Source organism: Molossus molossus, unplaced genomic scaffold (assembly GCF_014108415.1).
Source record: "Molossus molossus isolate mMolMol1 unplaced genomic scaffold, mMolMol1.p scaffold_m16_p_14, whole genome shotgun sequence".
NCBI classification, from domain to species: Eukaryota; Metazoa; Chordata; class Mammalia; order Chiroptera; family Molossidae; genus Molossus; species Molossus molossus.
In genome coordinates this window covers 31,629,061-31,654,513 of record NW_023425349.1, presented here as the reverse complement: position 1 = coordinate 31,654,513, position 25,453 = coordinate 31,629,061, and the positions used below count along the sequence as shown (strand labels likewise).

Sequence of the window (25,453 nt, the reverse complement as noted above, 5' to 3'; positions counted from 1 at the left end):
CACGTCGATGTTTCTCTCTCTCTCTCTTCCTCCCATTCTATATGAACAAAAAAATGGAAAAATGTCCTCCGGTGAGGAGAAAAAAAAATAAAAAAGGAAACTGTCTTATTAAAAACCATGGTGCTCGGTAAATAAGAAGAAAAATTCTAATGAGAATCCACACCTATAAGCCAGCCCTTAAGTGGTTTTCAAACCTTAAGTCACAATGAGATAAACCCGAATTCAACTTTCTGTGGAGCATCCAAAAGCCCTCTCGCTAATACTTTAGCTTAAAATGAGAATGTGTTAGTTGTGCCCAGATACTTTTTTAGTAGAGACACTACAAATCTTCTGTAGCAAAATCTACCTTCAATTCAGGCCTCCAAGGATTCCCCCCCCAAAAAATGCCTAGAATAAGGTCTCACAGTAAAAATAAACAAACAAAACACACACATAAACCCAAGAATAAAATGTATCTTGAGCATGAGGTAGGCAGCAGGATAAGACCAGTAAAGACTTTATATATAGAACGTATCAAACACAGAATATAAACAAATATATTTATTAGAGTTAAATAAAAGAGGAAATTGGAAACATGAGTAAGGAGCAAGAGATTATTTTTAATTTTTTTTTATCCTCACCCGAGGACATCTTTCCATTTTTTGTTCAGATAGAGTGGGAGGGAGAGAGAGGAAGAGAGAGAGAGAGAAACGTCGACGTGAAAGGGACACATCAAGTGGCTGCCATCCGCACGACCCATTCAGGACCGGGGACAAACTGCAACCGAGGTACGTGCCCTTAGCGGGGACCGAACCCAGGTCTCTCTGGACCGCAAGCTGACGCTCTAACCGCTGAGCCAAACCGGCCAGGGCGCAAGAGATTATTAAAATGACCACATAGATAAGAAAGAGAACCAAATAGAACTCCTATATTGGAAAAATAAATAGTTGAAATTTTAAAATTGTAAATGGCTTTACAAGCACATTATTTACTGGTGGAGGTGAAATCAGTGAACTGGAGGGTAGATACAAAGAAAATATCCAAAATGCAACACAGAAAAACAAATGAAAATTGGGAAGAAAGGTGAAGAGATGTGGATGAAAGAGCAAATCTAACATATAACTATTTAGAGGTCCAAAGGGAGAGAAAGGAGTCTAGAGTCAAGGTAATATTTGAAGAGATGATGAATGAGACAATGCTTAAAGATACATGTATTTTATTTATCTACATATATGTATATATTTTTTTATTTTTCAGAGAGAAAGGAAGGGAGAGAGAGACAGAAACATCAGTGTAAGAGAAAAACATCAACTGGCTGCCTTACACACACACACACACACACACACACACACGTCCACTGGGGATCAACCCCATGGCGCCAGCATGTGCCCTGACCAAGAATCGAACCAGGACCTTTCAGTCCATGGGACAACACTCTATCCACTGAGCCACATTAGCTAAGGAGATACAATGTATTTTGAATGAGCTGAAAAGTCCTGCAGAGTATATAAGAGAAATCCTTTGAAATTCTATACTATAGTAGTTTTTTCTATACTAGTTTGACCACATGACCCCTTTTAATGAAATAGCTAGTACTACATTGAAGACCAAGTCTTTCTCTTCGGGAAACTGCATTGGGTCTTTGTTGGAAAGATCACGTCAGCAATTTGGCTTTGCTTTGGCTTTGCTCTGTCTTCTGCCTTGGTCCCCCACCCCCAATGTCTACAGAATTACGAGCCCAGATGAGGAGATTTGAGGAGCTGCTGCCCCAGGTTTGTTGGCTGGTGATGGAAAATTTCAAGGAGCATAACTGGAAAAAACTTTGCACCTCCATCAAAGAGATCCGGAAACAGTTCTGGAGTTATGAGAAGCAACTGGAGAAAAGGAAGGTGGGACCCCAGGATCTGCCCTTCCTCTCCAGGTCCAGGGGCCCTGGGAGTTCAGAAATGGGTGCAGGGCATAGGAAGACCTGAGTCCCAGGGAAGGTGATGGGCTAGGCTCGGGATTGTTAGATGGGGACTGAGGGATACAAGGCTCTGGAGAAGTGAGAGTGGAACCAACAGCTTCTTCATTGAAGGCATTCAGTAAATTCTGATGTTTCTGTCTCTCTCTCCCTTGTTGGATTTAATGGGTGGGTCAGCTGAGTTCTGTGCAGCCATTGTCACTGAGATCAACAATGATTGTTTACCTGGTCCTTGCAGCCATGGGATATGGATGCTGTCCATTTCATTGGACCAAAGCCCTGATTGTGCTGGACAGATGCTCAGCTCACCCTCTCCCTACCCTCAGAGTCGGCTCCAGCCATGCCCCTATCTTGCCTTTCTGCCCACCATGGCCCTTCACACACCCTAGTCAGCACGCATGTCAGTCCAGTCATTGCCATAATTGGCAGAGGACATGGGCCAGTGACTCCTTGGTTCTGACCTCAAGACAATGTGGTTGAAATTCCTGCTGATTTCTGGATTTTTTGATTGAAGGATAAAAATGCCCAAAGTCTCCACCCAAATCTTGGACACCCCATACATTCTGGACAAATGCAGTCTCTATGTCAAATGGAAGAGAAAAGACAAGGAGAATCGGACGCCATGATTATGTCAACCAAGGAGAAGCTGGAGGTCAGTGGTGCCATCAATTTCCAAGTCCAAGGCCAAGAGTCGCCCTGCCCTCAGAGAGATGACCCCAATTGACAGCCCTCCACCAGCACTGAGCACAGCTTTTTGCTGGCACCCTGGCCATATTGGGGGATGAAAGCAGGCAGATTTCATAGGTAGAGATGGTCATTATTGGCTGTTCTAACTTGCATTTTTAAATTTCTAAATTAATTACAAAATTAGTAATGAGATTTTTTTTTCAAGATCCATGTCTAGTTTGATTTCTTCTTTGGTAAATTGTCCCTTGGCCGTTTCTGAATCATTTTCTATCTTTAAGCCAAGTCACCTCTTAGGAGAAGCCTCCTAGCTGAGGACCAAATGCCAGTTAACTTGGATACACTTCACACATGGCTTTGGTCTTGTGTTACCTGCTGGCCCCCCAGATCCTCCCTCAGCCTGCTTTCGGAGGCCAGGTCCTCCACTGCCAGCACGGGCTTCCGTTTCCTCCAGGAATGTACCAGGAAGTTCGGCCGGTTATTCATAGTCAGCTTGGCCACCTTCACTGAGAAGTTCCTGCTGCAGTTGGATGAAGTGGTCACCATCGATGATGTCCAGGTTGCAAGTAAGTGGCTCCACCGCCTTGTGTCCTGGCCCAAGGGGCTTGGTGAGGCAGAGATCGATGGGCCTTGGGGGATTTCTGTGTTTCCCCGACTCCACCAGAATGAAAACAAGTTCTCCACTGTGAATTGTTATTTGTTTTCATTAAAAGTAACTTTTTTAAAATTAAAAAAGCAAATACCAAATAGGTCAATAATTACATGTAAAAAAATGGAACTCTACTAGTAAATATTTTCAAATCTTGGGTTAGGGACAGCTTTCCTAAGTATGAGATGACAGCCAGAAACCATAAAGGAAATGTCTGGCACTTGTCTGTGGCCAAAACAAAAGCAAGAGAAAATGTCGATAGATGAAAAGACAAACCACACACAGGAAAAATATTCCTAATATCCTAAAGGTCAGAGAAAGGCCCAATATCCCTGTAGTACAAAGAACTCTACCAGGTCAAATTTGTAAAAAAGATAAAAGACAAACACAGGCAATTCAAAAAAGAAATAATTCATATAGCCAGGAAATGTAGCAGATGCTTGACTTTACTGATGATGAAAAATGCAAATATGAACATTATGAAGGTACCAGTTTTCACCAACAGCCATGCAAGGCTTTTAAGTTTAGTGGCAACCAGCCCTGGTGAGAATGTGAGGAGGCCCAAATGCCAAGGAGACCCCTGGAGAAGTGTAACCTTGATACCGCTCATGGAGAACCCTCCGTCAGTACCTGTCAAAATTCTTAATGTGCACACCTTTGACCTGGCAGTTGTTACCTTAGGAATTTATCCTACAGAAATACTTGCACAATTTTTCTAGGATACATTTTAAAGTATATTCATCGCAGCACTAACATTGCAAATAATTGGGAGCAATACTAATATCCAGATATAGGGGATTGGATAAATAAATTATGGCCAAAATGTACAATGAATACTGTTCAGCTATTAAAGTGAGTTTGGTGGTCAAAAATGTGCTCACGTGGAAAGGCAGAAAGGAATACTGTTGTGTGAGAACACAAGTTGACTGTTAGTACTTCTCTATGATACCACTCAAAAAACCACACACGTGATATAAACACCCATACTCACATATATGTAAATGAGCTCGTGTGAGAGAGAGAGAGAATGAGAGACAGAGCCTGAGAGGCCGGTACCAGACTACTGACAATGACCCCCTCTGGCGGCTGGGATGACAAGACAATTCTAAAATCTTTTCTTTTTCCAGGTTAGGTGATGGTTCAAGTTTTCATAATGTGCACATTACTTTTACAGCTATAGAAAGACTCAAATCATATCTTAAATGTTATCCATTTATCACTAACCTATTAAGTAATCAAAATATATTTTTATTAAAAATTTTTATTACAAAGACAATAAATGTTTATTACAGTAAAATAAGAAATTCAGGAGAATTACAAGGAAAGGTAAGAATACAGCTGCCATATCTAGTGCATTCAGCTCTTCTGCGGGAGGGGAGTGAGCCCTCATTTCCTAAATGCAAGGTCAGGGGGTGGGCCCCCTTGATCGCAGGCTGTGAAGGAGGCCACAGTCAGTAACCTATCTCTTACCTGCAGAGATGGAGCCCCCCAAACAGAAAACATCAATTCTCATTCGGAGGAAACTCGCCGGGCTCTCCCTGGAGGAAGAGAGTGAGAAGCCCCTGACTGAACGGGGGAGCAGGTGAGAGCCACGACTAGGAGGAATCCTATGAAGGGCTGTATTTGCTGGGGGCATTGGGCTGGAAAACAAACCTGGTACCCTGGGAAAGGCATAATGTTCTGTGCCTCAGTTTCCTCATCTGTGGAATGGGCATGGCGGCCTACCTTACGTGGTATTATGAAGAGAAAGTTCAATGAGATTGCAGTGCCCCTGGCACATACTGAGAACTCAGTGGCTGTTAGGACCCACACAGGAAGGGAGGCCTGGCCCACTGTGAGGCGCATTCTTGGGTTGCTGTGAATGTGCGATGAGAGCTGTCAAAGTGCTTGTCCCTGTGCCTCTGGAAGAAGTAAGGCAGAGATTGGCCCAGCTAAGTTCAGTGACTTTTACAGAGCAGTAGAATAAAGGGACCAGGAGCCAGTGACTGCTGCCTGGCTGGCCAACTGGCGGGGAAACTAAGGCCCAGAAATAGGAAGCAGCTAGAAGTGTGACGTTCCCCTTCCGTGCACAGAACCCAAGACTCTCTATTCACATGGATTTAAACAGTATGAAAATACAAGAAAGAACTTGAAGAAGCTTAACATTAAATGCTCAGAAGACATTTAATTTAAGACATTTAAAGAAATGTCTTTAAGCCCGGCCAGTGTGGCTCAGTGGTTGAGCGTCAGCCCATGCACCAAGAGGTCGCTGGTTCGATTCCAAGTCAGGGCACTTGCCCAGGTTGTGGGACTGATCCCCAATGAGGGGCATGCAGGAGGAGGCCAATCAATGTTCTGTCTCATGTTTCTATCTGTCTCTCCCTCTCTTTCTAAAATCAATAAAGAAAAAAAGAAATGTCTTTAAGACATTTAAAGAAATGCTAACCTTTCCCACCAGGGTCAGTGGGTCACCAGGGTCAGTGGGTGCACTGTGAATGATGAAGCCAAGCCTGTGGGGCTTTTACATGCATGTGTGTTTGTAGGAAGTGGCCCGGAATCAAACCCACCGAAGTCACCATCCAAAACAAGATTCTCCTCCGGAAAACACCATCGATCACCACCACCAAAACGACCCTGGGCCATCTGGCAGCCGTGGAAGCCCGGGATGCTGTGTACGTGGTGAGCAGGGAGACGGCAGGGGGAGGCGTGTGTGAGGGGCGCAGGGCAGCCCAGTGTGGCTGGCTGGGGAAGGAGAAAGCTTCCCATCACAGGTGCCCTGACATTTGGCCATGGAGCAGATGACACACCTCAGGGTGCCCCAGAGCGCGTGTCAACACTCAGGACAGTCGATGTTCTCAGACACAAGGACATGAGCTGCTAGTCATGCCCAGTCCTAGTGATAGCCTGGGTCTGATGGCGGGAGGCCCAGTGCTGCGGAGCCCAGCAGAGGGACCCCCCACCCAGACGGGGTGGGGGGGTGAAGGAAAGCTTTCCAGAGGAACAGTTGGGTCAGAGCAAGGGGCCAGAGTTAGTCAGAGGCATGGAGGCCCTGGGAGCAGTGGGTGGAATGGCTGACAGTTTCTATTCCCAGCATGAGGTGTCTCGTTGAATCCTGGTAACAACCCCATGAGGAAGGTAGAATTGTCTCCATGTTACTGATGAGGGCACTGAGGTTTAAAGAAAGTGTCCCCCATATGCCACTACAGAGTGGCAGAGGTAGGGTTAGAACCCAGGTGCCTCTTAGGTACTTGTGGGGACCACCTGAAGAAGAGGCTGCACTCAGATGCCACCTGTGGGAACTCTCAGCTCTGAAAATGTGTGGACCTTTGGTCCCGGTGCCCAGAGAGAATCCTTTTCCTGCCAGGAGATACGCTGACCCTGGTATTGGGAAAGCCTACAGTACCAGGGCTGTCCCTTACCCAGCCACCGTGCCAAGCCCCAGGCAGAGGGAATAGCTCCACCTGCTGAGTTCAGCGAGGGCTTGAAGCCTGGAGGGCCCAGCCTTCTGAGGAAGCCAGGACCCCCACACTCCAGGGAGGTTACGGTGTCGGGTAGCAGTCAGGAAGAAGTGCAGAGTCCACGGTCTAGTAGACTGGGGTCTTAGTCCTGCTTAGCCTCTTTCTGGCTGGGCGACCCCAGGCAAGGTGCCGTCTGAGCCTCCGTTTCTCCGTCTATAAAACAAGGAAAACAATCAGACCTGCCTGATTGGTTGTTGGGCAGATACATAAGAAATGACTTGTGGAACTCTTGCCAATGCCTGGGGCGGGTAAAAGCTACCTGCCAGCAGTTTGCAGTGTTCCTCTGGGGCACAGAGTCCAGAATCCCCTCCTCATGTGGCCTCCTCCTGCTGCCTTGCTCCTAGAAATATTTAGCCTTGTTTGAAGAGGAGCTGAAGAAAATCCAGGACGACAACACAGCGCAGATGAAGGAGGCCCAGCGCTGGAAGGACTGCTGGAAGAGGTCTGTGGATACCATCAAGGGCCTGTACCAGTGACACCCTCAATTTTTCCCAAATAAAGGCTCCTTTTGTATGGACTCCTCAATCTCTCTGTCCAGCTCTCTGCCCATCCATCTGTCTGTCCACCCATGCATCCATGTGTCCATCCACTCATCTATCCATCCATGCATCCATCCATCGTCCATCCCTGATCTGTGCCCAGCACTGTAGCTTCATAAGTGACCAGGCTGTGATATGGTCCCTGCCCATGTGGGCATCAGTTCCAATGAGGAAGACTAAGGTGAAAGGAAGAGTTTCACGTGATTAGCAGGGATGGTGGGAAACAGGAATAGGTCACTTAAAACAGAGACCAGTACTCCATAGGAAATAATTTCCAAAAGTCATGCTTGATGCATTCGCTTGGAAAATGAAAGAAAAAAAAAATTGTATTTTACATTTAACAAAATGTGGGTTATAATTGCAACCATGCATTGATATCTAGAATCAACAAAGAACTGATCCAGTGTCAACTGGGTACCTCTCCGCCTGGTAACGTGCCTGACCAAATGACAGGTTTTGGAAAAAAATCTTCCAGGCCTCTTTAATTTTCCTGAGGGCCTCTTTAATCCCACGAGCCTCATATCATTCTGTCTGGAAACCTCCTTCCTGCTGTCTTCCTTGTCAACTTTCTCTTCTTCAGTTGCTAAGTGGCCTAACCGTGCCAGGTCTCACTTGTCAGTAGCTTTCTATGTCACTTGGACAGGCTGCTCACATTCCTATCTCGACACCATACACTCCTGTTTCTTTTCCATGGTTGGCATTTGACTTTGCATCAGTTTACATTTCTCACATGCTCTCTCTCTTTTAATGACTCATGAGGTAGGCTCCTCTCTACCTACTGTGGTTTCCTCCCACCGCCTTTTCCTTTCCTCACCCCAGCATCTAGCACAGTATAAATTTTGTGCCAGCTAGTTGATTGGCTGTTATGGAATCAGTAATGTTGTAGTTGGTCACCTTGCTTAAAGTATTAATTACCCCACCTCCATGCCTGACCCCACAACTGGGCCCTTAGCCAGCTGACAACTCAATATCTCCATCCTTGGAATCAGCCTAATATTGGACCTTGTTCAACGCTGAGCTGTGTAAATGACCCACAACTCGAGAGGGGGCAGAGGCGATCCCAGACCGCCAAGACCCTCCCCTGCGCTTCTGTGACCTTTCTCTATACCGCTTTCAGTTTTTGTTAAGCCCTGTTTTCCAGTGCCGTGCAGCTGTGTGGCCTCTACAGTTTTAGAGATCAGTCTCTCCTAGGGATTAGCCCCTTTCAGCTGACTCACCCTGGAGGCCTTTGTGGGCAGATTAGGGAGTTTTGCTTGGTCAGCAGAGCCTTAGCTGTACCACAGCCTGGATTTGAGCAGGGCTCTGGCAACCTCTCCCTTTTGTTTGTTGTCTTGTTTTGTTTTTCTCCTTACTCAGTTAAAACGAATGCAATAGTCTAGAAATTTCTCTGCATTTGTTTGTGAGGCAATAGTTGATGGAAGAGGGAGTGATTGTGATGTTTAACAATTAACCAAAAGTAGATCTGTCCAAATATCCCTTTTGTCAGGGATCTGTTTTTCCTGGCCTTGTGTAAGCAACAAGTACCAGTGAGGCTGGGTTTCATCCACATATACAACTTCGAACGTGTCGTTGTTTAGCTTCAAAAAGGAGTTAAAATGATTATTGCTAAAATTATTTGTGATTAAATAACTCAGAGAAAAAAATATTAATAAAATCTAAACTCTTCAAGTTGTTCACAAAGGAGGTGAGACATGGACTCACCTCCTACATTCTCCTCCACTGTAAACATGTGTGAGCAACACATCAGAGGTTCTAGGAGCTCAGCTAAAGGAGGGACCACTTTCAGGTGGGGCCTTCAGGGAAGGTTTCCCAGGACAAGAATAACTCAACACACTGAATGATGCTACAAGCAAGTCCCTGAGGCTCATCTGGTGGTACATATGGTGATAGAAAGGAGAGTTTGGGCTTTGGTTTCCTTTTTGAAGACAATATATAGAAGAAAAAGATGAATTCAGTGGGAAGCAAACTGAGAGCAACCCAAGGTCTCTCTAAAGTTTGGAGTGGGGAAGAGACATTGGTAAAGCTGCCTGTGGCAGCTGTAAAGCTGAGACTCTGAGAGGGAGGATGAATGCCTCTTTCTTGGGCTGTTTTGCAAGCACCCACAAAAATCCATCAGGTGAGACAAAAACAAAGTGAAAGACAGATCGGTTCTTGGACCATGGTTGCTATCTCCCTTGCATTATAAATAATGCTTTCTGAACTGAGATAAGGGAGGAGGGGTCAGAAATTTAACTCAACCATAGTTATGGTCCTGTCTGCCTTGTACAGGTGTTTTGGTATTTATGTCCAATGTGGCTCTCTCCAATTGAACAGACTCCCCAGGTGTGGACAAAAATGCATGAAAAGCTTTCAATGGAGGTTTCATACTTGAAATATGTCCACCTTTCTCAGCCCAGGATAATCTGACAACAAATTCACCTTGCTTTCTCACATGCGGGCCTTGATTTGCACTTTAAGAGAGGTTATCATGGACAGGGAGTGCAAAACCTCTGAAAATCATGGGCCCAATATTGTATTTATGTGTATCTATGTGTTGCATATTCTGACCTCTTTCCCCACTAAAAGGTAAAAACGATCGTGCTTAAAGAGTAACCAATTTGTGTCATCTCTCTCCAATGTCCCTTGATTCTCCTGAAATCCAATTACATTCAGGGTATGGGGGTTAATTCTTGAACTCCCTGGGCCTTGGACCATTCCCCAAGAAAATAAACACAGCTTCTAACCTGTTCTAACTATGTCAGCTACCCAGGGACTTCTGAGAACCATCTCATATGTCTTAGTCAAAAATCTACCTACAATGGATACTTTACCCAAGAACATCTATGGAGGGTCAATATACATGAAAAGATGCTCAATATCAGTCATGGGAATACACAAATTCAAACTTCAATGTGATATCTCTATATATCCACTAGAATGGCTACAATTAAAAAGACAGACAATACAGTACTAGAGAGGACTTGGAACAACTGGACCTCTCATACGTTGCTGGGGGGTGTGGGCGAAGGGGAGTCCAAAATGAGGCAGCCACTTTAGAACACAGTTTGATAGTTCTTATAAAGTTAGACACGTACTTACCCCACAACCAGCAATTCTACGCCCAAGTCTTTTAGCAAGAAAATATAGGACCACACAAAGATCTGCATGCAATTGTTTATAGAAGCTTTATTCATAATGTATACCCAACCTTGAAACAACACAAGTGTGTATCAAATGTGACAAACAAATTGTGATATATCCATGCATATGATGGCATACTAATCGGCAATAAAAAGGGACAGGCCACTGATTTTTTTAACTACATGGGTGACTCTCAAAAGCATTATATGAAAGAAGCCAGACACAAAAGACTACATGCTGTATCATTTCATTTATATGACATTCTAGAAAAGGCAAAGCAACAGTGACAGAAATAAGATCAGTGGTTGCAAGGGGCTGGAGATAGGAGGGAGGAAATGAAGTATAAAAGGGCACAACTTTTTCTTAAGATTTGTTAATTGGTTTTTAGAGAGAGAGGAAGGGAGAGGGAGAGAGAAACATCCTTGTGAAAGCAGAACATCCACTGGCTCCTTTCCTGCACCACCCCCTTCTGGGGATTGAGCCTGCAACCTGGGCATGTGCCCTGACCAGGAATCGAACCAGCAACCTTTCAGTGCATGGGACCACACCTGACCAATTGAGCCAGGGCAGGGCACAACTTTTAGGAATGATCAACTAGTTCTGTATCTTGATTGTGGCAGTGGACACATTGATTGAATACATTTGTCAAAAGTCAGCAAACTGTATGTTTAAATTTTTATATATATTTATTAGTAAAGCTGATTTTTAAAAAATGAGCTGCAGAGCATCTTTTTACTTAATCTACAGGACAGTCCAAACACAGGACCCCTTTGCAGGGATAAAGGAGCTCCGATTTGGGATTAATTCACTTGCTTTAATCATTTATTTTGTATATTGGACTCTGGAGTTCTTTCTAATTTCCTACTCTAACTGGTACTCTTTCAACGGGGAGTAGCTTTTTACATCTTTCCCATCTTAAATATGGAGCCAGAGGATGTTAGGAGTACTGCAGAGTCCAAATTGGGCCTGGTTGTATTTTAGGTCTATTAAATCCACTTCGGTGTTTGGAGCAGATTGGAGGGGAGAGAAGGGAGAGAGAGCTCTGAAACAGACTGAAATAGAGGTGCCAGGGAGGCATTGGGCAGACTTAGGGACTAGACGCGGGAATATAAAAGAGAGCAGTCTTCAAGGAAGACCTTGAACAGTTCCCCATTGTCTTTGGGGAAAAGCCCAAACTCCTCAGCATGGCTATCAGGCCTTCCATGATCTACTTCTAATCTACCTTTTCATATCCCACTAGATCTTTTCACTAGCTCCTCAGGCACAGGCCTGTGCCTTAACTACTGGCACTCCATGAAAATTTGTTATTTAACAGCAGGTGTTCAGTATCCTATACTGTTTGTCCATTCACCTTCTCATAGACATCTGTGTGTTTCCATTTTTAGCTATTATGAACAAAGCTGCAATGCATATTCTTGTTCAGGTCTTCAGATGGACAAATGCTTTCATTTTTCTTGGGTAAACTCTGGGAATGGAATTGCTGGGTTATATGTTGGTTTGAGAGATATATACCAATATGCCCAGTAAATGCTGGTAGAATGTATGTGCAGAAGAAATAAGTGAATACATATTAAGTGTGCATAACTTTGAATGAATGAAATTGACAGATATTTATATCACCCTTATCATGTGCCAGTCACTCCCCTAGGGAACACAACTTGGATCCCTGTGCTTATAGATCTTTAAGTTGAAGGGGATAGTAGACTTGAAAAGATAATAAAGCACATTTAGTATGCTAAGGAGAGAGAAAGCAGAGAAGCTCAGAGACAGGGAGCATGAGGGATGGAGATTGACGTTTTTGAAAGTGTGGCCACGCTCCTTGAAAGGGTGATGCTTGAAAAAGACCTAAAAGAAACGCGCGGACCGAGCGGCTGTCTAGCGGAATAAAAATTAAACGAGCAAGAATTTGAATGAAACGTCTGTTGGGAGGATCCACAGCAGGCGCGCTTCAGCGCCGGGAGATCAGCTGGGTCCCGGCCCTCGCGGCCCGCCCGACCTTGCGTTGCCCAGGAGGAGGCGCTCCTGAGCGCACCCCGCAGTCGTCCTCGCCCTCGGCCCGTGCGTGGGCACGCGCAGAAAACGCTAGGCGGCGTCGGTTTCCCTCCCCACGCGCGGACGCCGGCGTGGGCCGCCGAGGCCGGGGAGCCCGCGCGTGCGCACAGCCGAGGCCGGCGCGCTCGGGGCGGGGCGGAGCGGGGCGGGGCCGGGGCTTGAGGTGATTCCCGAGCCGCAGCGGCAGCTCGGGCGGTGCGAGGAAACCGAAAGTGGGCGGCGGCCGCGGCTGTGGCCCTGGCGGAGACGGCGGCGGGAGCTGGGTCCAGCGGCGCGGGGACCGGCCGTGGGACCCCGGAACGAGGTGAGCGCAGGTCCTGTCGCCGGGGGCGCGACAGGTGCCGGGCGAAGTCGGACACGGTCTGGGGCCAGCGCGGCGCACCTGTGTCTCCAGCGGGACAGCGGCCCGGGCGAGACCCGGACGGGCCTTTCGCTGCAGCCGCAGGGGATGCGGCGGTCCCGACCCCCGGAAACGGGCAGGGCGCCGGGGAGTTGGAGTTCCAGAGCGCTGCGTTTTAAATCTCTGGCGGGACTCCTCCCCCGGCCCCCGGCCCCCGGCCCCCGGCCGCGCTGGGCGCTCGCCCGCAGTCGGACGGACCGCGGCGCGCTGCGAGCGCAGGGCAGGGGCGTGCGCGGCGGGCACCGGCGGCGGGAGGTGCTGACCAGGAAGTGTTCCCGGCACCGGCGGGACCGGCCGCGGCCGCAGCCGGAACCAGGGATACCGGAGCCCCGGGCTGCACGAACGCCCGTATTTTACAGCAGGATCTTTGAGTTCCACAGGGGCACAGACGTCTCTGTGTGGACCCGCCCATGCAGGCCGCTCAAGGTAATGCGGGACGCAAACACCATCTCTTCCGTCAAACCGTGAGCACAGGCTGGGTACAGAGCTCCAAGCTGGGAGGGAAACACGAATCCGTGAACGAGTTGTCTCTTAACTCTCACCAGGATCCAGCAGGGTCAGGATCTCAGCCTCGACTTAAGGGGAGGAGGCTCGGAGCCCACACAACTTTTCTGCTCTGATCCGCTTGAGGGGTATAATACATTTCCGTTAATAACCAAGGGTATCGCTCCCAAATAACTTCCATCATTTGAGCAGGAAAAGGAAATATCTATAGTAGAAAAAAGTTCTGGCCCAAAAAGATTCTGATAACTGTCCTACTAAACAAAACAAACAAAACAGACCACTGACCTAGGTCATCTTACCTCCACCTTAATTGTGCAAGTACAAAAATTGAAGAGTATTCTGCCAAGTGATAGCAACGACTTAATGACAGAAAGTGAAACTTAGACCCAAGTCCCCAATTTATCCGGAGCTGCCTTGGTTTGAGGCTGCCTTGATGTGTAGGGTTGTGTACAGCAACTAGTGTGGCGCTTTGCAGACCTCCTGGGCTTCTCCTCTTACTGTGATCTTGAACTGATTACATACTTTCTTTGAGCCTGGTTTTCTATGTATCAAATGGAAATATTTAACTTAGTTTGCATGGATTTTATGAGATAACTACTGTGAATTCTTTGGTTTATTATACTAGTCAGGAAATGTTAACTCCCTCTCACCAAACTTCCCATAATTTACATAATTGGATTTCAGTTTCTTGGGAGCAGGAACATATCTTGAAATTCTCTGTGTAATATGAAGTAGCACACGGTGGAGATTTTTGCAGTTCCACTCACTGGCATTCATTGAGCAAAGTACTGTGCCGGGTGCAGGAAATTGCTCCTGGGGCCAGCTGGATTAGAACCCACATCTACTGTGCCTGGTACAGGGCCTTTTGGTGGCACACAGCTTCCCTCTTTGCTAGTTAAACATAGTGCGACTGTGGGGCAGTGATTGGTGGTGCTTTTGGATTTCATTCTCTGTAGACTGGAAATGAAATGTAATCCCTGCTAATGCCCTTTTAAGTGTACTGGTTGAATGTGGCTGAATGAACTATTGTATTTTGTACCAAGGGATTTAAACTCCTTGAAGGACCTCACTTTAAATTGTCTGTGCAATATAACCTAGGTGGAGACTTAATTTGAATGTAAAGAAAAAATGCTTTATAATCCAACTCTAAAGCTTAATTTGTGTTTGAACAAGTGCTGTTTTCAAGAACTGAGATTTGACATAGAGTGAGTGCTTTGCTTCTGGGCCCTTTCAGGGTTAGCAGACAAACACAGGAAGGACAGAAATGCCCTGGTGTGGAACAAAATCGAATTTCATATTTATGTGAATTGGTTTTTATTTCTTGATGTAAAACCTACTTTCTCCACCCTGTACTCCCACTTTGTGCTTTTAAAAGCTTCTTTCTTTTTTTTATTTTCCCATTGGACCAATTTTTTTTTTTTTATCCTCACCCGAAGACACTTTTGTATTTATCTTCAGATAGAACGGGAGAGAGAGAGAGGGAAAGAGAGAGAGAAACATCCATGTGAGAGAGACACATCGACTGGATGCCACCGATACGACCCCAACTCGGGCTGGGGACAAACCGCAACCGAGGTACATGCCCTTAGCAGAAACCGAACCTGGGACTCTCTGGTCCACGGGTCGACGCTGTAACCGTTGACGCTCTAAACTGGCCAAGGCCCCATTGGACCAATTTTACTTTGAAGTTTTTTCTTTCAAACAGGCTATTTAAAAGTAATTTATTTTGTCATTTTTAGCTAAAGATGTGCATATTTTCTAATTAGAACTTCTGATCAGTATTTGTTACCCAGTGTGGCCCCAAAAGTGAACTCAGTATTTTAGCCGTGCAGCTTTGTTAGAAGAAACAAACCCATGGTTCCCATTAGACCTTTGGATCCCATTTCAGAACTCAGAGGACTCCAAGGAAGGTAGAGAGTCATCGTCCTTATCTTCCATATGAAAAAGTGATCTGAAGTGACTTGCTCATGGGGTCACAGCTAAATAGTAGCATAAATAGGATTAAGACCCACACTGCTAAATAAACTACTTCGTCATCTCTAGTACAAATATAGATTTATGGAAAACCCTTGCTTATATATTCATAGTGTGAAGTTAGTCATGCATGCATAATATGGAGTTTGAAATTACAATAATAAAAGACTGCTTCCTAAAGATACTCTATGGAAGTATGTCACCATCTGAGCCATTGATTACTTTCCTTTTAAAAAGAGTTGGTAAAGGAGTAATTCAGGTGGTAACAAGTAGACTATAAATGGAGAGAAAAGATAACATGTTAAACTGTTGCTAGATGAGAAATCATGTGGAAGGGTCTTAGGCAGAAGCCTTCCCTCTCTTAGGCTCAGTATATTGTTTTGTAAGAGTAGGGGTTTGGGTTGATGTTTAAAATCTTTTCAGCCCGGACATTCTGGTCTTTAGAGCCCTGCTTGTTGCTAAAATTATGTCTTCAAGGATAAGGGCATCCAGTTGTCAGAAGTATGTGTCCTGAGGAGATACTAAAAATTGAATAGCTAACGAAAGAAGGTGATTCCAATTTACCCTAATGATTCTTCAGATTCATTTTGGGGGTTTAGTGCCACTCTGCAACTCAAATTTATGACATGAAAAATGCAGTGAGGAAGATGATCCAAATAGTACATTTGTAAATAGGTAAGAGACGAGAAAGCATAAGTGAGCCTGACCAGCTTGGCTAAAGGTCTTTGGGCACAGTGAGGAAACTCAAGCAACAGGAAGCAGATAAAATGCAAATGACTGAGCCAGGGAGGAGCAGTTGGTGGTAAACGCATGTATCTAGAGGACACCAAAACCAGGTTCTTTAGAACAAGACTTTTTCTCAGGACCGTTTTTAGGTGTGTGAAAGAGAAAAGCTGTGAATTTCCAAAGTACAGTTTGGAAAGTGAGAATTATTTTACGCTACTAAAATTTTAAATCTTGCTTTTCTAAAGGTTATCATTACTCTCTCCTACTTTTTGTCCCACTTCTTGTACACATCAACACTTTGGGGTGCTCAGATTAATTGAGTAGCAAAGAAAAAAGGGACAGAATGAAAGGATAAAAGGTATCAATTGCCACCATTGAAATTTTTCAACAGTTGGAAATTTTTTTGGATTTGGATGTCACACCCTTCCGTGAGAATGTGGCAGATCCCCCTTTCATGCCACTTTAAGGCTAGTTGCTGAGCACACCCCAGGGGTGCTTTTAGAAGCCACTCTACTCGACATTTGGAGTGGCTGTCCAAAAAGAAGCTCTAGGTTTGAGAGCTAGAAGACCTGGGATCTTGTGGTTCTGGCAACAAAAATATGTGAGACCTGGAATATTCACCCTGGGTAAATTCAGTTTCCTCAGTTGTAAACTGAAGAGTTTGGAGGGGATGGTGTGAGGGTGCCCACTAGAATCCCATACATCTCTCAGCTCCCTTGCTGGGATTGAGTCCACCATCCTGTGCTGCTTTCCTCAGCCAGGCAGGGTCTGGAGACATTGTGGGGTTGTAGACTGGCAGGGAATCTGCTGAGAGACCGTTTGCCAAAGCAGTAAGTCTCTTTTTGCCTACTGGTTAGGTGAGAGATCTTGAAGGAGATCCAGTGGCTTTCTTACCAAGCTTGCCAGTTCACAAGTATGTTAATGAAAGAAGTAAAAAAATCTGGGAAAATTCTGATGTTTCAGATTTAATGCCATACTAAAAATTTCTGCAATGTACCAATGTTTTTATCGTTGCCCTCTTAGCCATTTTGTATATTCATAGGTAATTTCGCATCTGCATCGTACTTTGAGGGAAATGTTTTTATTTTATTTATTTATTCATTCATTCATTCATTTATTTTTAATCCTCACCTGAGGATATTTATTTCCATTTATCATCAGATAGAGTGGGAGGGAGGAGGAGAGAGGAACATTGACATGAGAGAGACACATCAACTGGTTGCTTCCCTCACGACCCGACCAGGGCTGGGGAACCGCAACCCAGGTACGTGCCCTTGACCAGAATCAAACCCTCGACTCATTGATACTTGGGGTGATGCTCTAACTGTTGAGCCAAACTGGCCAGGGCTAGGGAAATGTAATTAAGTAACTACTGAAAGTCAACTATTGTGGTAAGCACATATAACTCTACTTTTGACACTGGTCATTCAGAAAGAGTGGCAAGGACAGGAGGAGGAAAAGAGTGAGAGGAAGGGAGTGAAAATCAAGTGCAATATGTTGTGATCTGTTGTGGTCAGTTTTTGTTTTTGTTTTTAAATTTATCTTTATTGTTGAGTGTATTACAGATGTTCCTCATTTTTCCCCTAGTGACCCCCTCGTCCCCACTCCTGCCCCCCTCCTGCCTTTCCCCACACTGTTGTCTGTGTCCATTGGTTATGCATATATGCATATAAGTTCTTTGGTTTATCTCGTCCCACTCCCCACCCTCCCCTTTCCTTTGAGGTTTCTCAGTCTAACAACCAGTTTGTACTTCTCAATCCCTTCACCCATTTCCCCAAACCCCCTCTCATCTGGCAACCAACAAAATGTTCTCTGTATCTATGAGAATGCTTCTGTTCCGCGTGTTCATTTTGTTTGTAGATTTGATTGTCAATAGATATGTATTCATTGCCATTTTGTTTATTCATATTTTTCATCTTTTTCTTCAAGAAGACCCTTCAACATTTCATATAATACTGGTTTGCTGGTGATTAACTCATTTAGCTTTTTCTTGTCTGGGAAACACTTTCTATGGTCATTGATTCTAAATGACAGTTTTGCAGGATAGAGTAATCTTGGTTGTAGGTTCTTGCTTTTCATCACTCTGAATATTTCTTGCCACTCCCTTCTGGCCTGCAAAGTTTCTTTTGAGAAATCAGCTGACAATCTTATGGGAACTCCCTTTTGGTAACTAACTGCTTTTCTTTTGCTGCTTTTAAAATTCTCTCTTTGTCTTGAACCTTTTGCATTTTGATGATGATGTGTCTTGGTGTGGGCCTCTTGGGATTCATCTTGTTTGGGTCTCTCTGTGCTTCCTGGACTTGTATGTCTGTTTCCTTCACCAAGTTAGGGAATTTTTCTGCCATTATTATTTCAAAGAGGTTTTCGATTTCTTGTTCCCTCTCCTCTCCTTCTGGCATCCCCAAGATGCGAATATTGGTATGCTTGAAGCTGTCCCAGCTGCTCCTTTCACTATCCTCATTTATTTGGATTCTTTTTTCTTTTTGCTGTTCTGATTGGGTGTTTTTTGCTTCCTTGTATTCCAAATCAATGGTTTGCTTCTTGGCTTTACCTACTTTACTATTGAATCTGTGTAAATTATTCTTTATTTCAGTTAGTGCCTCCTTCATTTCTGACTATTCCTTTTTTATGCTCTTAAGGTCCTCACTAAGTTCACTGAGGTTCTCACTAAGTTCATTGAGCATCCTTGTAAGTAGTGTTTTGAACTCTGCATCTGTTAGGTTGCTTATCTCCATTTCGCTTAGTTCTTTTCCTGAAGTTTTGTTCTGTTCTTTCTATTGGAACCTGTTTCTTTGTCTCCTCATTTTGGCTGCCTCCCTATGTTTGTTTCTATGTATTACTTAACGAGAGGTATGGAGCTAGCTGAGACCAGATGCTGCTTGTTTGAAGGAATTTAGAAAAACCTGAAGTAGGATCCAAGACAGGCCAATCCTATGGTAAAGCAACTGGCAACAGCTTGGGTGGGCCTGAAAGTTGGGTGGGGCAAGGCCTCAGGGAATCACCAGGGTGGGGTGAACTGTGTGAGCTAAGTTGCTGGAGTCCTAAATATGGCAGCTGTCTGCCATCCCAGGAAAGGGCTCACCAAAGGAACAAAGGCCTCTGATAACCGCCTCTCCAGCCCTGGCTCCAATGCCAAACAACTCAGTTCTTCCCCGTATGTCTCTGGTGCCTTTCAAGCTGCCTCCCCCATGCTGGAGCTTGGAGGGTGTGAGTCCGAGGAAGTCGTGCACGGACCATTTAAGAGGAGCTGCCTGGGGCCCCCTCAGCCTCAGTTCCTGCTGGTTTTTCCAGCCAGAAGTTATGGGGACTTCCCTTCCTGGCACTGGAACCCTGAGCTGGGCTCCTGGTGTGGGACAGGGACCCCTCAGTCCTCAGGGAGGACATTCCCAGCCGAAGTATCCTTCTAATTTTTTTTCTGCCACATATGGGTGTGGGCCACCCCGTCGCACCCCCGCCCCTCCTACCAGTCTCTATGTGGCTGCTTCTTTAATTTCATAGTTGTTTTTATTCAGCTTGATTTCAGGCAGTTTTGAATGATGGTTTTTCTGTAGTTTAGTTGTAACTTTGGTGTGGTTGTGGGAGGACATGATACCACATTTACCTGTGCTGCCATCTTGACTGGAAGTCGTGGCCAGTTTCTTCTTCCTTGACCATGGTCTTTGCTAGCTGATGTTGGTCAGTTTTTTAAATAAAAAATAACTGATAAAATAATTCTCCAGACCCACCTCCACTTTGCTCTGCTGTTTAGGATTCTTGTTCAGCCTTCATTGTCTAGGGAAACTCTTACGAATTTTTACTTGAGAACCTATGGTCTAAAACAGACATGGACAACCTTATTTCTCCCAACCTAGTCTAACCTCTGGTCCACCAGGGCTTGCATAACATTCTCAAAATAAAAGTAAGTTGAATTATCTTCAACTCTAAATTGTATTTATCACAGCACTTTTAGAGAATAGAAATAAGCGGGGAGAGATTTGAAAGATCAAATTGGCAACTTTAAAAATTTGGGAAGCCACTTTAGAGAAACTTCAAACTTAATTTTTTGGAGGGATGCCTAAGGTTTGCCACTGAGACACTAAGAGTTGAAATTCCCATGATAAGCTTCCTTTTTGTTTCTAATAGATGATGTCCAAGATGGTAAACTTGATTTTAATAGTTAGAGGAAAATATTCTTATATATAAAGCCTTTTATAAAAGTTCTTGAGCCCTAGCCAGTTTGGCACAGCAGTTAGAGCATCAGCCTGCAAACTAGAGAGGCCCAGGTTCAGTTCCCGCTAAGGGCACTACTGTGGTTACAGTTCTCCCCTGGTCCCTGTTAGGGTCGTGTGAGTGGCAACCAGTGGATATGTCTCTCTCCCATCGATGTTTCTCTCTCTCTATTCCTCCTTCTCTCCCTCCCACTCTATCCAAAGATAAATGCAAAAAAAATAAAAGTTTTTGAGTGTAATTACCATCTTCAGGAAATCTCAAAATGTGCCATGATAACCAAGGAATTAACTAAACTTAGAGCATTTTGAAGCAATATAGTAGATTAGAAATGGATAATGATTTTCTTAAAACTGTAGTAGTACCCTTCTTTCTGTTCAATGCCCAAAGTTATATTGATGATGTAGGAATTGCAAACCAGAATAGAAGAAATTGACAACCGTGACCGCAAGACACACATCTGAACAAGACATACAAACATACTTGCCGTTCTAGGTTTTACTGTGCTTAACTGCTTCTCACCAGCTTTGAGATCCTCGGTTGTAATTACAGTCTAAGGGGCTGACTTCCCTTCCTTCCAAAAGTTGTGTGCAAATAGAGAATTATTGTGTTCCGTGAAAACGGTATATTTTTAAAAAACCAGAAGGTAGAGGGGGCAAGTAGAGGGACCCTTAATTTGGATTGCAACCATGTGGTCAAGCATTGCTTCGCAGTCTTCTCGGGTGTAAGGTCCTTTTTGTTGTTAGCTTTGTAAAAAAGTTTGTGAAACCTGCCCTGGCCGGTTTTGCTCAGTGGTTAGAGCATCAGCCCATGGACCAAAGAATTGCGGGTTTGATTTCGGTCAAGGGCACATACCTTGGTTGTGGTTTGGTCCCTGATCCTGGCCGGGGTCATGCAGGAGGCAACTAATTGATGTGTCTCTCTCACATTGATGTTTCTCTCTCTCTCCTCTCTCCCTCCCTCCCACTCTATCTGAAGCTAAGTAGAAAAGTATCCTCGGGTGAGGATTAAAAAAAAAAAAAAATCCCAATAATATCTGCACACTGGAAAACAGAAATAGGTGTGAGACCAATATTCAAGCTATGCTTACTGCCCCCCGGGACGCATGGACTCCTTGCTGTAATGCTGTGGCCCTGGCCTGGGCCTGCCTATGAGAACACTGGCTCAGAGTAGAAAGGCCCAGAAATAACCTACCTGATGCTTCTCAACTACAGCTTAGTATCACATTTGGCTGTCTCAATCAGTATGTAACAGTCATTAAAATTTGCAAAAATTTTTAAAATAAAGATTATTCCTTTAATAGTTCACATGCACATATATTAGTGAGTGGAAGAGAAAAGCAGTGGTGTTAGGTAAATGGAAAATTTCTTATTCATTCATTCAGTATTTATTGAGCTCTTCTTGTGGGTTAGGCACTAGGGATTCAGCAGTGACCAAACCTTACAAATCCCTACTTTCATGGAGTTTTCACTCAAGCTGGGGAGACAGAAGATCAGATTAAATAAAGATGTGTATTTGGTGGTGGTGGTGGTAAGTGCTAAGGAGTAAACTAAGGCAGTGAAAGGGAGGAGGAAATACTAAGCAGCTGGCATAACAATTTTGATTTTGAATAGAGTGGCCAGGGAAGGCCTTACTGAGAAGGTGACTTTTGAACAAATACCTGAAGGTGAGGTAGTGAATTGTGTGGCCCCCCTGGAGCAAGGACTTACCACACAGAGGGAACGGCAGGCACAAGTACAGAAGCTCTAATGTGAAGCTATCTAGGGCCTGTTCGAGGACAAGCAAGGAGGCTGGCCTGGGTGGAGTGGAATGAGGGAAAAGAAGGGAAGGAGGAATTGAGGTCAGAAAAGTGGCGTGGGCACAGATTGTCTTTTGGCCTTTTGTCTGAGTAAGTCAGGGAGCCCTTGGAGAGTTTTGAACAGAGGAATGGCATGATAGGATTGATGATATGAAAGGATCACTGGAGTTGTGATGTGAATAGATTCTAGGAGGCGAAATGGAAGCCTAGAGACCAGCTAGGAGGCAGTTGCCCTGATCCAGGCAAGAGATGTTGGTGTGGAGTGGACTAGGGTGACCACCATGGAGGTGGTGAGCAGTGAGGGAATTGTGAATGTCAGTGAGTCTGTCCATCTTCTTGTATCACTTGGTGGTGGTGGTGATAGGAGTCGAGAACCACTAATACTGAACCCCTTCATCTTACAGATAAGGAGGCCAAAGCCCAGGAAAAGGGATTTGTCCCAGGAAAATAAAGTGCTCTTTGTGTAGTAGTATTGAACCTAGGGCTACAAGCAAGAGGAGGCACAGGCATAACCCTCTGCAACCCCAGATGAAGTCAAAATCAAATATTAAACTTCTTTGCCTTTTAACTATGGATTTCATCTATGATAATATGTACTTTAAAGAGAGAATGATACCTGGCAGGGGAGATACCATGATCACGAAGGTGGTTTTCTCAGGGTGAGGCTTATCCATTGCACTCCGGATGTGCTGACCCCTGCGATCTCCCCAAATGTGGGAAACTTGACTGCGCAATTTGAGGTAGTGGGGGACTGCTCTCGCTCTTCCCTGGGGGGCGGAGGGGAGATGTGTGTGTATGGCATGAGCCTATCAGGTCAGGTTGGGAAGTGTAATTTAAAAAAAAAATCCATCAACTACCAATAAACAAAGATAGGCAAACGCATGGTTAGAGAGAATGGGAAAAGTGAAAAATAAGGACGAGCACTTCTATGCCACACAAATTAGTACTGGTTTTTTATTTATTTAATTATATTATCAGTTGCTCACTTTAAATACATATCTTGAGTGTTGGGGCAGAAGGATAGGATAATTAGGGTCTTGGCAGAGTCTAGATCCCAGAAGAAGACACTTAAAGAGGGTGGGATTAAGGAAGCAAGCATTTTTCAAAGCTTTCCGGCTTTTACTATACTCTGTGACAGCCTGTGTAAGGGGGTATTTGGGCCTCTCCCTCGTACCCCCCAAATTTTAAGTGCCCTATTTGGGAGATCCCTGCTGGCAGAAGTTTCAGAGCAGAAATAAGGAAGATGGAGGACATTTCAGAGAAAGTGATCTGGAATGGTTCTCCTGAGGGTGGAAGGAGTAGAAGGCTTTCATAAATAGGGCAGCCCGCAGGATAAGCCTCCAGTTAGCCTCTAAAATGGGATTAGACCTGTCCTTTCCAACCAGCATCATAGTATGTTATCCTTCTTACATATCATTGGATTTGATTTATTAATTTTTTAAAGGAACTTTTACATTTATGTTCATGTCTGTGTATTTCTTTTCTTGTAATGTCTGTCTGGTTTTGGTATCAGGAGTCTTCCCTTCCCCTCTATTTTCTGGACGAATTTGTGTAGAAGTTCTTTAAGTGTTAGCTATAATTTGCCAATAAAACCATCTGGGCTTTGAGTTTTCCTTGTGTGAAGGTTTTTAAATACAAATTCAGTTTCTCTAATAGATATAGGGATGTTAAGCTTATTTATGTCTTCTTGGGTAAACTTTGGAATTTGTGTCTTTCAATGAATGTGTCTATATCATCTAAATTTCCATATTCATTGGCATAAATTGTTCACAGTATTCTCTTTTAAATGTCTGTAGGGTTGTTATGTCTTCCTAATGAATTGATGACCCCCTTTTCAATACCATTATTGGTAATTTGTGTGTGTTTTTCTTTTTTTAATGTGTTCTTATTGATTTTTTAGAGAGAGAGGGAGAGAGAGATAGAAACATCAATGAGAGAGAAACATCACCCGGCCGTCTCCCACACACCCTGCACTAGGCACACCTCTGAAACCCAGGCATATGTCCTGACAGGGAATCGAACTGGTGACCTCCTGGTCCATGGACTGATGCTCAACCACTGAAACACACTGGCTGAGCTGGGGTTTTTTCTTGATTAATCTGCCTGGAAGTTTATCAATTTTTTTTTTTCGATTTATCTTCAGATAGAGTGTGAGGGAGGGAGGGAGGGATGGAGAGAAAGAGAGAGAGAGAAACATCAAAGTGGGAGGGACACACCAACTGGTTGCCTCCCGCACAACTGCGGTCAAGGTAGGTGCCCTTGACTCATTGGTCCAAGGGCTGACACTCTAACTGCTGAACCACACTGGCCAGGGCTAGAAATTTATCAATTTTATTGGTATTCTCAAAAAAACTAGTTTTTTCTTCATTATTTTTTTCTACTTTTTTTCTAGTTTATTACAGATCTGTTTCATTATTTCAATATTTATTTTGCTCTCACCTTTATTATTTCCTTCTTTCTAATTACTTTTGTTATAATTTGCTCTCTTTTGTTCTCAAGGTTGTAGATCAGATCACTGATTTGGGACCTTTCTTCTTTTCTAACATAACCATATAATGCCGTAAATTTCCCTCTAAATACTGCGTTAACTACGACCAGTAAATTTTTATATATTGTGTTTTCTTTTATTTGAAAATATTTTCTGATTTTTGGGGGACTTTCCTCTTTCATCCTTGGTTATTTAGAAGTATGTCATTAAATTTGCCAATGCATATATCAGTGTTATTGATACTTAATTTAATTTTTTTCTACTCATAGTACACTCTTGGTGTAATTTCAGTTATTCTAAATTGGTCAAGGATTGTTTTAAGCTTTAGAATATGTTCCATCTTGGAAAATGTACCAGGTACTCTTGAAAAGGATGTATATTTTGTTGTTGGAGTGGAGTATTCTATAAATATTAATTAGAATAGTGTGGCTGATAGTGTTGTTCATTTCTTCTATATTCTTACTGATTTTTTGTTTACTGGTTCTACCAATTACTGAGAAAGAAGTTTTGAAGTTCCAACTATAACTATGAATCTGTCTGTTTATTCTTTCGGCTCCATTGGTTTTGCTCCAGGTGTTTTGAAGTTCTGATGTTTGGGGCAGTCTCAGGATTGTTATGTCTTCCTGATGAATTAATTCCTTAATTATTATGTAATGTCTCTTTATCCCTGGCAATATTCCTTGTTCTGATATTAATATAGTCATGTGTTAGCATGTCATATCTTTTTCTATCTTTTTATTTTAATCTATGTATTTATATTTAAAATAGGTTTCTTATAGATAGTATTTGGTATTTCTTGCTTTTATATCCACTCTGCCAATTTGTCAGTATTAACTGGAATATTTAGGTCACTTATATAGAATATAATTATTGG

At 43.9% G+C, this 25,453-nt stretch overlaps 2 protein-coding genes and 1 non-coding gene across 5 annotated transcripts in view; all 3 read left to right on the top strand.

Moving 5' to 3' along the window:
- CCDC180 (coiled-coil domain containing 180) overlaps positions 1–7,248 on the top strand; it is a 58,349-nt gene extending 51,101 nt beyond the window's left edge. The window contains exons 32-37 of the mRNA XM_036261767.1: positions 1,708–1,868; positions 2,457–2,594; positions 3,081–3,192; positions 4,752–4,857; positions 5,798–5,933; positions 7,117–7,248. Of these exons, the coding sequence (XP_036117660.1) occupies positions 1,708–1,868; positions 2,457–2,594; positions 3,081–3,192; positions 4,752–4,857; positions 5,798–5,933; positions 7,117–7,248 (785 nt within the window). The remainder of the gene's footprint in view (positions 1–1,707; positions 1,869–2,456; positions 2,595–3,080; positions 3,193–4,751; positions 4,858–5,797; positions 5,934–7,116) is intronic.
- A 5,367-nt stretch (positions 7,249–12,615) lies between these two features.
- TDRD7 (tudor domain containing 7) overlaps positions 12,616–25,453 on the top strand; it is a 60,669-nt gene continuing 47,831 nt past the window's right edge. The window contains exon 1 of one of the 3 annotated variants that reach the window (XM_036260864.1): positions 12,616–12,787. The gene's annotated coding sequence lies outside the window, so the exon portion shown is untranslated. Of the gene's footprint in view, positions 12,788–13,169; positions 13,310–25,453 lie in introns of those variants that run through there. The other 2 variants (XM_036260865.1, XM_036260866.1) reach the window with 2 other exon arrangements.
- Positions 22,700–22,861, top strand: LOC118630372. Its single transcript, XR_004959609.1, has one exon. It is a non-coding gene; the product is annotated as a U1 spliceosomal RNA (small nuclear RNA).